The 17,613-nt window shown below is 38.5% G+C and overlaps 1 protein-coding gene across 1 annotated transcript in view; it reads left to right on the forward strand.

The window, feature by feature from the left end:
* The window catches only part of LOC149069468 (uncharacterized), a 138,462-nt gene that overhangs the window by 20,951 nt on the left and 99,898 nt on the right, over positions 1–17,613 (forward strand). Inside the window, exon 2 of the mRNA XM_089249940.1 lies at positions 5,404–5,532. Coding sequence (XP_089106066.1) covers positions 5,404–5,532 — 129 coding nt within the window. The remainder of the gene's footprint in view (positions 1–5,403; positions 5,533–17,613) is intronic.

Below are 17,613 nucleotides of genomic sequence, written 5' to 3' on the forward strand. Positions count from 1 at the left end.
TTATTTATCGTCAGAAAGTCCCCCTCCGCTTTAACACCCACTTATACGTAAATAAGTGATCTGAGATAATGGTTTTACCATCCAATAACTTAGCTTTGACCGGATGGCGTTAGACGTGAATGATTTTGTTTCAGATCAACAAAGCCCGTGTTAGAAAAAAAAGCAGAGGAAAATTAATTTTTTTTCTCCACATGCTTCACCACGTCTCTCTCAGGCATTGGACTGCGCGTTGTATATGTATAGCTGACCGATGACTGTCCCAAGAGATCATGAATTGACGTCACGGCTCACACAAGGCGGGGTAGGACCAGACAGGGCTCTGGGAGCCCATGTTGTTTTGATTTTATACTTTTACACCATTAATACTCTGCAAACAACCTCGGCTATTTATTAAACATACATATTTAGTATTGGATAAAATTGAACAGAGTCGCTCTCAGGGGCTGTGTGACAGATGCGACCACACAGGGCCCCGCACGTGAAGGGTGTCCCGCATACGAGGTAATATAAAAAATAAAATAAAAATTTCCCATAAAAATAGAACAAGACAGCCATGTTTCAACTATAGAAATGGTAATGATTATTCATAATAATAGAACAAATAAACGAAGATTATTTCTAACTCGAAGGAGCCCCACAGATCATTTTCTTCACCGGCTCCGCGTCTGATAGTGGTGGTCCTGAAATTGGCCTGATCCTCAGGGTCTACTAATATTTTATTTCGGGATGGAATCAATTTAACTTGGATAATACTGCAGTTATTATAAACTATAATTGAAACAATAGACGGATTAAGTGCAATCGATTTTTCAGCTAGTTTTAGGACTCCTAATATACCTTAATTTTTAGTTATTTTTCTTCCTTCCAAAAATTATAAGTGCCTTTTTTCCACTAATTTTCGTGTCTTTAGTGCCTATTTCGACCATTTTTAGTGTCTATACTTCCGGTCTCTAGTAACTAAGATAATGTTCAAAAATTTTCCAAGTTCACCCTTAAGTATGAGATTAGAATTTTAACTATTTCGCGGCACCAGGAGCGAATCCAGTGAGGAAGGAAACGATCGCCCTCCCCTCAATAGCAGAATAATATGGGAGAGGTTTGCTTTTCCCGTAAAATACGGAAAGATCACAACGCGAATATATTCAATAAAACTCTCCACTTAGACACATAGCCCAGGAATCGTGTAACCTATGTTGGATCGTTTCAAAACAGTGTTTGGAACTTGGGAATCACTGCCTTGTTTACTGCATTTCTTTTAGAATATATCTCCGATCCACGATACTTTCGCAGGCCGAGAACACTATATATATATATAATATACAGGGTGATTCAAAACTCAACATACAAACTTTTAGGGGAGGTAGAAAACACAAAATGGAAAACAGAATCACATAGGACCGTATGACCGAAAACCCCCAACCTGATCAGCGGGGGAATAAACGAAGATGCAGAAATGACTAGCCAATAATGAGTGGGGAAAACTATTTATTTAGCGATACTTTTACACGAGGACAGTACGTGTACACGTTAAGTTTCGCAACAAGTGCTCAAAGTTCTTATCATCCACAGTTATGCACGCAATGAAACTTTGAAAGAGTTTTTCCACCCATTATTGACTTGTGATTTCGGCATCTTCGTTTATCCTCCAGCTCATCAGGTTGGGGGTTTCCGGTCATACATTCCTATGCGATTCTATTTTGTTGTTTTTGTGTTTTCTACCTCCCCTAAAAGTTTGAACGTTGCGTTTTGAATCAGCCTGTGTACATATATTGTTACGAACTATAGATGATACGACCAGAGCTATAAATAGTGAGGCGATCACAAGAGGAGAGATTCCAGATTAGAGAGACTGGATGAAAAGTCAGTTGTAACTGAACTTTGCGAGAAAGTTTTTTGCTCTCTGATTATCTTGTAAATACGTGTATATAAATTGCTGTTCTGTAAATAAATCTGTGTTTGTTTGTCGAACCGCTTCTTGGTTTGCAATCTCGAAGTCTTATGATAGGGAAAAATTATCCGGAACAATATATTGTTCCGGTTAATTTTTAATATAGGCTATATGTACTTTTTTTTTTAACATATAGAATATGACACCGACTCTGTGGGTCTTTTCCAGGATGTAAGAACATTTTACGGAGAGGAAAAATAAAAAAATAAACGTCAAAACTGTCAACCGTTTGGAAGAAGTCACTGGTCTGCAATCTTCACCTAGAAGTTGCCCTTTGTTTAAGACGTACAAAGCATAGGTGCGGGCTATTTGAGCCCGTCCTCCTAATAAATTTTGTGAGGGGCTGTGCCCCTCCCTAATAATTAATGAATATACTACCATACAGACGATTGTATAAGAGACGAATGCTAATTTTCAGCCCCCCACCCAAATGCTTTTTTTTTCATGTCGGCGCCTCTGGTACAAAGCGATAGACATCCATGTCCGGTAGAGTGCAACTTCAAGTCTGATCCAGACTTATGCAGTAAATTTCTGTGTTACAGATTATATGCATAGTCGCTCTTTAGCTCTGATTTGCCTTATACCCGTATTTAAAAGGATGCTATTCTGACACGAAAGCAGTGAATGAGTAAAAAATCGCACTTTGAATTCGATTGCACAACCACTCTACTGGATACAGAAAGCAATAAGATATATTAGATGGGTGTGGACTCGTCTTCATTTCATCCTTCAGTGAAATTTTCCTTCCTGTTGGGCTTAATGCGAGAATCTCGAAGGTTAAAAAGGGATGGGGTGATAATCGGGTTGTGAGGTTTTTCTTTTTTACTAGATGGGCATTGCGAAATATAGCTAGTAGTAATTCTACTCTAACCATCATTGTTCATCGTCATGTAAAAAAATAGTACATAAATAGGCCTACAGTGGTTATAAGAGAATATATGAGACATTGATCGGCGCCTAAGCAGCTTGCCTTTCATCAATCCTTTCGTGTCTCCGGGGCAAGAGGCGACTCGGGTTATTTTGAAATCTTGTTAAAACATCGATAAAAAAGAAGTCGACTTTCCGTGACCGAAAAAAAAAGGCAGTACCGAGGCCACCGTGAGAAATATTTATGTATATATTTTATTTTTAAAATTGATGAAGTGCCATTATGTAAATTTAAGATCGAAGCAAGGAAATGTTACGATCCCGCCACAGGCGCGAATCGTACCTGCGCATTACCTGTTGTTGCTAAAGATGTTGGCCCACCCCCGCCAAAGAATCGAACCTCGTGAGGATTTTATCGGCTTCAAAACCTGTAATTACTTCATCAAGGCAAAGAACGAAACGACAATTAGAGTTGAGAAGAGAAAAAATACAAGATGTGGAAGAACCGAATTCCAAAACTTGTTTTCATTGATTATAGAGTTTTTCTTTTAACATTAAAAAAAAAGTCATTTTGTTTCCCTTTCTGTAGCTATGCATTGCTTCGGCACTTTTTTCGAAGACCGAATCCAGGTTCTTGGTTCGAGGACCTTGTGCAGTAACATGCTATTACTAAATTTGTCCTATAACCATAAACAAGCATTTAACAAACGAAAATGTATCAAGAGATTGTCATTATCTTGAACATTAGAGTCAATGATTATTAGATTAAATTCGTCATTTACAAGGGTTCAACAAATTAAACCCATTTGAGTGAAGACGAATGAAAAATATTTCTTATGGTGTAGGAGAGAGAGAGAGAGAAGAGGAGAATATATATATACTAAACAGAGCACACAATCGATTTATAAGGAAAGCAGAACGCATAGCCATTCAGATAGACATCTGACGTCTTGAGGCGAAGTCAGATAATGTTCGTGAATCCTGTGAAACTTGGTTAAATTACTACAATGACAGATTAGGCAAACTGCAAAAGCCATCATGACTGAACGACCCCACGTGATGTTATTTTTTTGCACACGCGAAGTGCTTGTTGTCATTACGTCGTTCTAATATCTAGTGTCTCATTAGAGCGGTTTTCGAAGGTAGAACAAGTGTATCCCTAATATTGCTGCCCCGTGGAAGATGAAATTTATTAGGGTGGGTAGAAGCTACAGATACAACATGTGATCCTATGGGGTTTTTTTCTGGGATTAATTACGACTAGACGGTTGAAGAACTGCTCTAATTGAATGAGCCCAGGTTGATAAAATATTCGCTTGAAGTAAAGGGATGTTTAGAGATGTCGCGAGTTTGATCCCCTATTTGTCCTTGTCAGAAAATGTCTTTACACGGAGGTACAATAGAAACGGTGGCAACATAACCACAGAAAAGATTGCTACCGCAGGGATTGGTGTGTTAACTACCAAGGAGGTTAGCACACTAATCTCTCGGTCAATAAAATAAAAAAAAGCAAAATGACGAACCTCTGCTATTCGGAATCAGCAATAAATTGTAGATTCCGGTGTAATTAGCGATCGTGTGCAAAAAATGTCTGTATTGCGACAAAAATTATCAAATGGTCTAAACTAGTGACGGGCAAACTTTTTTAGCAGCGGGACTGCACTTGTGGTGGCCGAGTGGTTCATAGTGACGGGCTCTAGTCTATATTACTTCCAGTAGAACAAGGGAACTCTAGTTCCCTTATGGTTTGCTCTGCCACACCATCAGACATACCTTTTCGTCTACTACTACACCAAACACCAATTCTGGCCGCGCTATATTGTATAGAAAGTTAAGAAACACTATATATTCTCGCTATATTGCAATTTATTGCCATTAGTGAGGTGGAAGTGAAGGTGCTGTCTATCGGTGGTTGCCTCGAGTTCGTTAGGGAAAATATATTATCTATATCCTCCCTTGGGTTCGAACCCGGGACCCTGACAACAACCTTCACGATGGTAGACGAGCATCTTACCACCATGCCACTCGGGCACTACCTTTTCGTCTGTCTCAGTAAATTCATTCATTTGGGAGGGGGGGGGGAATTAACCACCAACCATTTCATTGGTTAACCCCTTGACTGCCATGACGTACTCATAAGTCCTCTCATTTAGATATTTAGTGACGAGGACGTACGCGTAATTCTTCAAATAAAATGCCCGAGTGTTTAGACCTGATTAATCGATGATATGCAATTCAAATAACATACGGTCCTGGTCGAAAGTACGTTGTATTTATGTATAAGTATGATATTAAAAAAATTTAAACATATTGCGATGCCGTAAGACGTTTGAAAATAATGTTGCGGAAACATTTTCTCCCCACACAGCCACACACCTGAGATATATAGCCTAGGAGAGAAGGGATTAAGATCTCATGAATGGTGATACAGATAACCACCAGATAAAAGCGTTTGCGGAGTATACGCCACAATGGCAGGAAATTTTAGCAGTTTGATTTAAATCACGACCAAAAGGGGGAAAAATTAAGATTTTTTTTTCTTGATATACTAATTATTTTGTTGTGTTAATGTGAATTTGTTGTTTCAGCGCGAAGATATTCTTGCGGGTGATCGAAGACTCGTTCCTTATCCAATCCTGGCTACTTTGGCGCTTCCTCACTTCTCGCCAGGTGCGCCTCATCAGCCCATCATCTTACAGGCGATGACCTCCAAAGAGGTAAGTTTCTCTTCCTCACAAACCGCTATTTTCAAAACATCACATTCTCTTTCCCTCCGACAGTTTAGCACCAAATCGTATATAAGTTAGTACAAGGAAAAACATTTACGTTTTGAAAACCAAAAAATAATTTCACAATAAACAGGCGATTTCAAATTCGCGAAGCATTTGCTATCAATCATCGTTCGTAACGAGAAATATGTTTCTTCATTTGAAAAACCAGTGTGGAGAGAGCGGTAATCTGAGTGTGTATGATGTGACGGAGTAGTTGCATTGACCGATTTCTGAGTACTGTTAACAAACAAGTACTGTAACGTTGTGGAAATTTGAGGATTCCCCCCCCCCCCGGTAATAAGCTCACTTATAGGGCCCGCACGTACTCACATATCAATCACACGCCTTGCTCTGGACAAGGTGTGCGACTTAAGCAAACTTCAGGAAGGGAGATGAGCTGGAAAATATTCTTTGGCACGAGCTACAACTTACATGTTTAGAATCGTCGTAAGTTCCAGCATAATGGTGCTCGTCTTGAGCTTCATGCAGAAAATTTTGATTACTTAATCACTTCTGGTGATTCACCTATTGATCGGCCCCACGCTAAAAACATACTGTGCACATTCGAGCATCTACAGCACTCTCCGTCTTCACTATCGATGTTGATTTCACTCGTGTTTATCTATATTTTTGATTGTATCTCAACTTCTGCGATTAATCAGACGAACTCAAACTCCATTTCGCTTTCATCTTTATACTGTGAAGGATAACATAGAAGTGGCCAATGCTTTTATTGCTTTATCAGGGAAAATTATTTTACTAAACTGGAAACTTTAACATTGTCTTTATTAAGAAGTTATGGGTTACGTAAGGTTTTTTCCCCTATTCGTTCATCCGTTACTCGATTAAACGGAACTGATTGTACCTCTGTTTTACTCATTTATCTAACGAAAAGAGCAAAATTTTGGGATTCTCAGGGAAGACAATGATTTTTCTTAATTTGACACTGACTGTGGAGTCGTAAAAGAATTAGACAAAATCAATGCATATCTTAACGGTCCTTTCTTGGTCTTAGTACTTGAAAGGTGATCAGCAACTCCTTGATTTTACCACCGAATTCTGATTTCTCAAGGAAGTGCTATTTGTGGAATTACGAGCAGTACATGCTCCCGCCTGCCATGCCTTCAGCATCAAAATTCAGAACGAAAATACAGTATGCTTACAAGACTCAGGCTCTTCTCTTTTAATCCTTTCATGTGGGTCATGAGTTCTATATTTCCCACTCATATCCTTCTTGTTATACTCATTCCTTATCTTTCTTCTTCCTCTTGCTTCTCTTTTTGGAAAGGGTAGGTGATTTCATTCTTCGACGAGTGAACAAAAGAAACAACGATTTCCACCAGTTCACATATATTAATAAGCTTATGAAAACTATTTCCATAAATGGTAAAGAATTGTAATAATCGTAAAAAAACCAATTGTTTGAAAGGGGAAAATGTCCGTGAAAAAAGGGTTGAACAAGATACAAACAGTAAGCACAGGGGCGTACGCAGGATTGACTTTTGGAGGGGGCACAAAGAATTTCCAGAGATTTTTGAGTTACTAACCTTCAAAAAGCATTTTAAATTAATTGAGATTCATTAATATGGTATATAAAGGTGTGTTTTCTTTCAATATTTTAATTCTTTTACAAAATATTAAAAAAAATTGGGGGGCCTCCTGGCGTACGCCTCTGAGTACGCACGTGTATGACAAAAGGGAGTGAAAGTATTAAAATTAAGCATGAAGGAAAGTGATAATTTTTATAGAGTATGTGAAAGGGAAGGAAATGTCGGAATCGTGAAATATAGCATTTTCATGAAAGTAAAAAGAGAAAGATTTTGACTAAACGACCGACGTAATATAGAAATGAATACTATCGGCAGTCAGCGCTTAAATTACATCAGGCAGAAAGAATTACCAATGAGATTAGGATGGAAACGCTAATCCTCAAAGAGACCGCCCCGAATAATTCTTAAACAAAAAAATAGAATGTGGAAAGAAATTTCTCAGAACTAAAATATCATTAAGTGTGGTGTGTGTGTGTTTCTTCCAGACTGGAATGATGACGTTGCCAGTGTATATTACATACATACATGTGCAGTGACATTAATTCCTTTGATGATTTCATTTCTTTTTAATCCTTCGTGGGAATTTTATGACGAGCCCTCTGCGGTCGTTTCATAATAATTAGGAGATCTGAAACATTTTCGAACCGTAGTTAACAGTTTATTAACTCGGCGGACGCATTACTTCCCTAATTATCACTTTAGCCTGAAGTAAGGAAATCTCTTCTCTTCTCTATTTTCATAATTATGCTTAAAAAAACGGAACAGTGTAGTGAACTCAATAAAACAGAAAGTTCTACTCCTATACATAGGGGAATTCGGGATCAAGCTTTTATGCCTTTATCATCATTTATCTGCCTTAACGTTGTTGGTTACGAAGCAAATAACTGGAATCCCGATGACATGCGATACTACCTTACGCCACTTCTTTTGACTTACACCGTCGAATCGAACAATTAAATTGATTTGAGCGTATGGAATAAGGTTTCCGACTCCACAAACGGAAAGTTTTTCCCCGCCTGGTGTCTCGTTGTTTGGATTTCGACAGCGTTACGTCTATTTATAAAGTATAGGTGGGCTACGTTCGGAGACACCCACAACACAACCATTATACACACTGAGGGGCAATTTTATTATGACTGCCTGACAGTTTTAAGCAAATGAGCTATGACGTCACACTGTTCTGTTATTTCGGGCATGTAAACATAAGCCCATGTCCATACTCATACAATAAATCGTTCGATTTGTCTAGTGACAAGTCGCAGAACACGTGTTGCGCGATTTTGTATATGAGTGTGGACGTGTTCTGCGACTTAGACTTGCGACTTTTCATAGATAAAAGTCGCAGAATATCCAATTTGTCGCGGAACACATGTTCTGCGACTTTGTATATGAGTGTGGGCGTACCCTCAAGCTTTCCAGTGCAGATGCGGTCGCGGTTTATAATGTTTCTAATTACATTTTTAATTGGATTGCTTTATTTTTGAAATGTATCACATCCATATTTGTTATGCGCATCTTTTTCTCAGCCACCTCGCTGGGCATTTTGCCTGTTGTGATGTTGTTGTATTTGTATTTGAATGTTTCTAGGGTACCGAAAAAAACTTTAAAAGAAAAAAAATAATTTTGATCAACTCTGTGCCGTAAAAAGCTGCAAATCATTTGTAATTTCGCAGAATATTTTACTTGCTTTGTGCAATACTTTTATGTATTTTGGCGTAAAAATAGCATGTATATTTACGAAGAAAAATGTTTTTTATATGTTGTGAAACTACAACAACTACAAACTAAAAAAATCGTGGTCAATGCCGTCCGTCTGTGGATGTTTACCTTTTTATTTCTCTGGCCACGATGTTTTAGCCGTTCTGACGATGACCGCATTTAATTCATTTAACACAATAGTTTTTGTTACTAATAAAGCATGTTATTTTTCTACAATATGCCTGATCAATGTAATTCAGCCTAAGGCTCCCACCGCTTCGTAAAAATACAACATTATAAAAAAAATTCCAATTCGCATTGCATGTTTCTTTTCTTATAACGTGTAGTTTTCAATTAATTTTTATGAAATTTAACAAAAATTTGACACTACACATGAGACACAAAAGTAAAGAAATCTAAAACAATGAGACTTTAGTATTCGATGAGGTGTATGAAAATTTCAAGTAAATGTTATTTTTAATCGCGAATACGCAGAAAACGTCAATTTTATTTTCTCATAATTTGGTTTCCAAATATATACTGCAACCTATATAAAAATTTCAGTTGAATAACGTGAAGTTGCACTATATATTTGGAAACCAAATTAAGAGAAAATAAAGTTGACGTTTTTCTGCAAATGCGTGATTAAAAAGCATCTACTTAAAAAATGATCATATTTTATCGAATACTATATCCTTACATTTTAAATTTCTTTACAGTATAGTTCACATAAAGTGTCAAATTTTCTGAAAGTTTCGTAAAAATAAGAAAACTCCGCATATTTTAATAAACAGAAGAAGCATTTATATCTTCGTGAATGAACATGATATTTTCACGAAAATGCGTACAAATATTACTCACAACAGGAAAAATATTCTGTGAAAGTTGAAAATCATTTGTAGCATTTTTATGGTACAGGATTGATCAAATATCTCTTTTTCTGTTTTAATTTTTTTGTCCGTCCTCTAAAAGCATTCGTGACCGAAATTGCACTGGAAAGTGCGAGTTCGAGTATTATGTTTACATGTCCGATATTACAGAACAGTGTGACGTGTCATAACTTATCTGCTTGAAATTGGCACGTGGTCATAATAAAGTGACCGCTGAGTGTATAAGAACATTTTTCCTCGGTCTGTGTCTATAGATATGCGATTTGGATAAAACAAACGCAGAGGCTTCTCAACGGGTGAGCCAAAGGAGGCCAGAGTACAAATTATCGAAGACTCCTTCATATATGAGATTTTTTCAGATCAAAAGAACCCAAAACGTAACGAACTTATAAGATGGTCCCATAGGCACTCATTTATATTTATCGTGAAAGTTTGTACTTCGCAGAAAATTAGCAAAAGGTGTTTTCCCCGGTTGATGACGTAAGATACGATTAACTTTTAGCTGCGGCGCGATGCCCCGAGTCATTATTTCCTGTGATTAGTCTAGGTTGATAGCACAATAATAACTTTTTTTTTTGCGTCTGTGACTTCATTTACGGTTTTGAAGTTAAAGATGTGTTCTCGTTAAAAATAACGGGAGCAGCGATGGGTCACCGTATGGACATCAACATCCAATCAGGAAGTTCAGGAATCGGCTCGGCTCATGAAAAATTTCTTTCTATCCTTTTTAAAATGGATGAAAAACACTTCTCTTTCTAAATAAACTTTATTCCGCCCACACACACATACACAACTATCGATTTTTCGATGGATTTAGGTTTCGTTTCGGACGGAACGTGAGATAATTATCCGTTGTAGTATTACTGATTCGTGAAATGAAAAAGGAAAAATGCGTGCGTGTGTAATATGTAAACGACGTGAGAGGGAGGAATTAGGACGTCGTCGCATTGATTGTGGTTGTGGGAGCATTTTTTTTCCTACGGCCTGTGGCCAAATATGAATTAAGTACACGTATTCGTGGACCTCTTTCTCCGTCTACATTGGTGGTCTCGCGTTTAGCTTCTTTTGAAGTTATCTTTTTGCTTAAATCTCTGTTAACTTGCTGAAAATTATGTTACAAATGACAAGCGATTTTCGTTATCGGTGTAAACACGAGTTATGCATACCGTTGTTTGTGTTCGTTTACTTTTTTTTCCCCTAAAAATGAAAAGGAAGAATAAAAATTATTATTATCAGTGTGTTCTAATCGTGTCGTAAAATGCGATTTAGAAAGCAATGCGCGACTCCTTCGAATGTGGCACACATATTTATTTCCTAGTGTAGATAAAACAAAAAATTCAGTTTGAATCAGAATGCAAGAAAACGTGCGAGTTTTATAAAGGTCGCGAAAGCAATTAACCAATTTTTTTTATCATTTATTTTTCCAGAATTGTCAGTTTCTTAATTTCCCGTACATTCATATGCAACTTTTCCAGTTGATTTTTATTGAGTTTGGAAAAGAATAGTTGGTTTTCTACATCGATGTTTGCTGAAGAAAGAAACCTTCCGGATATAATTCTGTGCTCAGATGGCAAAATGTTATGTCACTTCTTCCAAAAAATTGAGTATTTGACATTCCAGAGTCTCGTTAGTTAATGTTTAGAAGGTGGCAAAATGTCCATCGTATCTGTTTCTTTCAGTTTATGAATAAAACAATTGAGATAAATTGTTATAAGTCATTTTTATTTGCTTCGTCATTGCACACAAAGCAATTCCTAAAAATTATTCAAAATATTTTGATGAAATTTCTTAACAGTGTTCCAGAAAAACTAGGGACTCGGCTATTTTTTATGGATTTTCTTATTTTATACTGAATTATGATAAAAATCACTCATGCTTTATAAAAACCTGTGCTATAAAAAAACGCCTCGAAGGTAGTCAGTCGCTTTTAAAAAATTTCATAATAAAATAATGACAAAAAAATATTGTGTAATAACCATCCCGTGGGATTTCGACTGCTGGAATTCTGACCAATTTGTACGAGAATGTGGAAAATTATTTTATTTCGCCCCGTCCCTTTGTAAAACAAAAACGTTACAGCCTATATGTCTGTCGCGTTCAGAAGTTACAAAGCTCAGGAAAAAGGCAAGCACTTATGGAGAAAACTTTTCGTAAGCATTCTGAAGTACAGATAAAGAACAAAAAAGAAAGAATAATCGGCTGGACATTGATTGAAAAGGTGAAGTTTTCGTCCACGTCAGTGAAGAAGTTTCCGTAAAGAGACAAAAATTCTTCTCCTACATTCGGCAGTTTCGATTGGACGACGGTCCAATGAACTCTTGTATCAACGTTGGACATACAATTATTTTCCATTAGTGAGAAGACAATTGCATTGTTATTATTATTATTTCTAGAAAAGTTTACCGAATTCGAAGCAGTCAAAGCTGGAAAATGTTTCCACTAATCGTTCACATTAGCGGGAAGAGATAAAGAAGTGCATACATTCCTCGCAACACTTATATTGTCTGAGAAAAAGACAAAACTGAAAATGTGTTTATGGAAAAATATAATAGCTCTCCAAGAGCACGTTTCATTTATACGGTGGAACCTCGTTTATACGACATTGTTGAGGCAGGGTCAGAACGTCGTACGAATGCGTAAGTCGTGCATAATTCGGCTATATAATCCGCCATAATAATATTTGCCATATAATTCGGCTCTCTTGGGAGGGATGACCACCCTCCCCCTCCTTCCTTCTGGATCAGTGCCTGACCCTAGGTTCTAGAGATCGATTTTATTTATTAAACTTTTGTATATTATAAATTTACTTTTGAATGCATTCAGCTCATTAAGTAGAAAAGGTCTCGCTCCTAAATGAGGGTGGGGTAAGACAGAGGGGGGGGGGGCACGAGAAGAAAATGGAGTCTAAAAGGGAGCTATAAAAATGTTGAGAAGCACTGCTCTAACCAATAAGTCGTTCAACAGCGTATAAGGAAGTACCCAGCTGGCATTATAGACATAAATACTTCTTTTAAATAAAAAAACTAACTAAGCTAACATAATTTCTTAAGCGTTTTAACACGTTAACACGGGAAAAGAGAACCAACGCGTAACACGTCAGATCGCCATCATAAAACTGACTGACACCTCTGACTCGAAAGATCAAATAAATCCTATAACTAGTCTCAAAATCCCACCTATTTATTGTCGTCCAGCCAAAAGAAAGTAATAAAAAAATTGTTCTTTTGTAGCTAAAAACACCGCCAAGCATCCCTTTATTCAGTAGCTAGAAATCTGGTTTGTTATATATGTGTATCGTACCTATGGTACACGCATACGTGTATAAATTTAAGAAAGAAGTCTTTCAAAAGGTATAGAAGCAATCGCCGGCTACCGTTGACGGCTAAATCCTTTGCTCCTAGACTAACTCACAATAGTATCAGGAAAAATAAAGGTTGCAAATGTTCACGAGAGAGCTAACAATGACATCCACATAATAATAATAATGAGGGGAAAAAACCACAAGCGAGAGAAGAAATAATAATAATAATAAAAAATGAAACAAGGAGAGAGACTCTTTTAATATACTTTTCTTAGAAGTGTGCGTGTGTGAAAATGGGGTGGGTTCCCCCCCCCCCCCCTCACACCCATCATTTCTTTCTCGTATTGTTATTATCGTGATGTAAACCTTACGGCGCCACCGTTTCTTCCAACATTGAAAAGTAGACAGGTAAGCGCAGTGTGTCAAATATGATGCTAGAACGTAAAAATCATCCATGGTCATGATTGAATATGTTTATTCTAGCCGTGTGATTATAGCGCTGAATGTACGTCTTGTTCGAATCCCGATAAGACGCATACGCATAACATTCGATATCGATTTCAAATACCTTATGCGCAATAAAATTACAGTACCCTGGCTAGAAATGACCAAAAACTAATCCATGGGCACCATGGTCCCCACATCCGAGAGCAGAGCCCCTAGGCTAGGATCTTTGGCAGGCCCCTAAGCCAGACTTTTCATGGGCCCTTCTATAATGAATTTATATCATGAAAAAAAAATTATTATAATTATTCCGGGCCTCGGGGCTGGAGACCTGTCAGCCTCACCTTTGTGGGAGGGGGCATGATGGGCACCATATCCTTGAGAAAGGGGCGCTCTTAAGCAAGGATTTTTGGCAAGTTCAGACTAGTGGGGACCCTTGCATTGATTTTTTTCATGCGGAAGTTTAAAAATGAAGTTAAAAAATTACCAGCCCTGTCAGCCTCGCAATGCCATGGGACCTAGGGGAGGATCTAGAAAGGGCAATGAAGGGGGATTGCCCCTCCCAAGAACCAGAAATGGGATGTAGCATAATGGCTCTATCCCTTAAATTGCGTGATTCACCGTTCGCCCTTTACTCTCACTACTGCGCCTTCTCGGACACATAGACTTGAGCCCAATAGGTAGCAGCATACGGGAGTGGTATGTAAAACTATCCAAATAATATATTTCTTGATCAACATTCAAGGGAGTTATCTACATTTAAATTTTGCTCCGTTTTAAAAGAAAATTAGTGGAAATGTTACATTTTCATTAAAATTGGAGCTTTTTAAGACTGAAAAATTGGACGCCACCGTTGATTCCAGAAAGTTTCACCTAGCCATGTAAGGTATATATCTCCTTACTTCTCTCTCTCGTGAATAACATAAACAACACTATCATTTTAACAGTGGAACCTCCCATATCGGACAGTCCCGTTAGCAGACGCCTCTACCAACGGACACTTTTTAATTATGTACACGGGACGCAATGTATTTTATTATCCATTATCGGACACTCCTCGTTAGTAGACAAAGTTTTTGGTTTAGCGAGCACCATGGTGCTCACTGAAGCACACGTGTGCTTGAGTTATATATTCATTTTAATCAAACACGCAATTCAGGGAGAATTCAAATATGAATATTATCGTAATTTTCAGTTAAAAAGTGAATGCATTGTCAGAATTGTGTTCTCTTCTGCTGATGACGGTGGTGCATAAATATGCTCGTGGCCTGAAAACGGTCGAAGACCGTCGCGCCAAATAATGCGAATTCCGTTTTGTCTGAACTCCGCCATTTCCATCGTTATCATCATCATCTCTCTCTGTACGTTGCCATCTGGGGATATTCGCTGAATTGGGAAGTTGTCCATTGCACAGTCCCGTCCAATGTTCATAAATGCTTTAAGAACGGGAAATATCATTGCTTCTGTTGCGTAGTTGTCTAGCGCAGTGTTTCTTAACTTTTTTATAGCTCATGGGGGGCCATTTTTGGGCCATATTTTCTTCTCGTATTCTCTCCGTCTCATCCAGGGCCCCGAACCCTCATCCGAGACCCTTTCCACTTACCGAATTGAATTTAATCAAGCCTAACTTTATCTTAAACAAAAGTTTTATGAGTAAGATCGATCTATGAGGCCCCGGACCAAGCGCGGATCCAGAAGGTGAATGATTATCTCTCCCAACAGCCGAATTAGATGTGGAAAATAGGTCTGCTTAAAATATTAGGATGAACCTATAATTGACGCTCCCACCACATCACCCTGGGTCTACGCCAGTTCAGTGAGTTCAGTGAGCTTCCTTCTGAGGGGGATTTTGTGCATGGCCGTCTCAACATCATGGGTCTCGGGCAAAGTGACGTTCTGGAGGGGGCACATACTTAGCTGGAAGTAACAGCTTACATAGTTACATTCGATCTCAGATCTCATCATGTAACCCCCCAAAAAGTCTTCCGTTAAAAAAGTTCCCCGTTAAAAAGTCTCGCCACAGAACCGCAAGTGGTGAAGGTTCTAATTCTTCACAGAGAGCTGTGAGGAATTAGAGCTTTCAAATGAAATATGGTCGGTGAAAATGTTACTATTAACATAGTTCCAATAGAACTGTCGCAATTCCAATAGAACTCCACTTGCGCCAAGAACTACAGGTTTGCCTACAACGCGATAAAATCTTCAATCATTACACTTCACTCACAGTTAGAAAAATTTATGGCAGATGACAGCACTACACTTAACAAACATTACACAGAAACAAACTTCACGTTAGATTTACTACCTGTATATCCCCATTTTAACATGTACCAATTCGTTAGAAGTTCCGCAGAGGAATATGGACGAGGTGCATGTGTGGTTTAGTAGTAGTAGCCACCCACCCCCCCCCTCTCCCCGTATGAACCTCGGGCCATGCCCACAAGGTCCCGTGGGTTTTGTGGACAGTTCTATTGGAACTATGTTAATAGTAACATTTTCACCGACCATATTTCATTTGAAAGCTCTAATTCTTCACAGAGAGCTGTGAAGAATTAGAACCTTCACCACTTGCGGCTCCCCCTTTCATCTGATTCTCACCGTGTGTACTCCCAAAAGCGAGCCATATGGTCCCAGGTTGAGAACCACTGGTGTACAGAACTGATTGAGAGGGTACGGTGGTTCGCTTTTCCACCTTTGGCATGTCGAATTTTCCTTCCAAAGCAGGTTGAAGGTCTATTGTAGTCTACACGATGAACCCTGATCATGTGATAACCATGACTCCCAAAAAATATATGATTATTTCATGTAAAGAATGAATCAAGAATTGCCGTTCCGTAAAGCGTTACATTATATACGCCAGATTGTGCACCGGGTTTTTGTCTCAGTATCTTAAATTCTGGATTAATAACCGGCCTTGTCAAAACTGACGGACTCGTAAAAATTATAGACCGTTATTTCAATGAGTCGAACCGATTATGAAATTAGAGCCTTCATTTTCTTCTCTTGTCGGATCAATAAAATATAAATGTAATATAAAAATATAGTTGTTTTTCCTCTAATAACTCGTCCCTTTGCTGCACTGAACTTGAGCGATTTATGGTTTCACGTCTTGCGAATCGCGTTCTTGATATCGTAGTATTTTTTTTTTTTTGTTTAATATACATATATAGTATTTGTATCGTTCTTTATATCGTGGAGCGTACGTTCGAGTGATGAAGTGTTTGAGGAAACTTACTTTCATATTCCTCACACCCAGCGAACTCCCACCGAGTCTAAAATACAAAAGCTCAATAAACCACGCAATATGAACGCTGGTGCCACGAAAGACTTTCGCCTTCAAAGATGTCAAGGCTAATCACGATTGGGCAGATGCTCGTTTATTACGGTTTACTTCTCCACGGGGGTTCTCAGCATCATCTCGTCCGTCGGGCCCCTCCCTCATTTCTATGATGGCACAAGAAATGCTCGTGAGGGGGTGTTTGCGAGGAAAACATCCCAAAGAAAAATAATAGTAATATTCTCCTTCTCCAGTAAAATAAAGAATGTGCTGTAATCACGACTGCTTTTTACCACAGCTCGCACGTAACTAACTGCCGAGCGAGTGCAGCAGCAGCAAGTGTAACCGGGCGCGTTCGAAACTCTGCCAAGCCGCAATTAACCTATGAATTGCGCAGGTGAACGAACAAGTGAATTTGTACCGATTTCAAACGCGGTGAGTGAGTGAAACACATGATAGGGTAAGGGTTTCCGCTTTTTGGTGTGGTGTCTTTCCCGAGCTTCTAAAATCAGAACGCGCCTTCTCTCCATGCTCTATTCCATATCTGTCGCTCGTGGGCTATTTTGTTACTTATCTACTGCGGTCCCTACATACATGTTCTGTGCCCCCAGCATAGCAGTCTCTCTCAATCGTAAATATGTTACACTTTTTTTCTCTGAGATCATGGCAGTCTCTGTGTAATGGCAACCATAATTGAATAAGTGTTTTTCTGTGGCCCTTGCAATATGTTGCTATGTTAACGGCTATTCTTCCGCTTCAACTCACTCCCATGGGGTAACCAATACCTCCAAGAGATGTCTATATCTATCTATAATAGATATTGAATTATACAACAGCAGGGAATCGCTTGACGATAAGCCCGAGTTA

The sequence above is a fragment of the Pholcus phalangioides genome, unplaced genomic scaffold, assembly GCF_987345545.1.
Source record: "Pholcus phalangioides strain wild (caught in Gottingen) unplaced genomic scaffold, Ppha-v1.0 ptg000022l_1, whole genome shotgun sequence".
NCBI classification, from domain to species: domain Eukaryota; kingdom Metazoa; phylum Arthropoda; class Arachnida; order Araneae; family Pholcidae; genus Pholcus; species Pholcus phalangioides.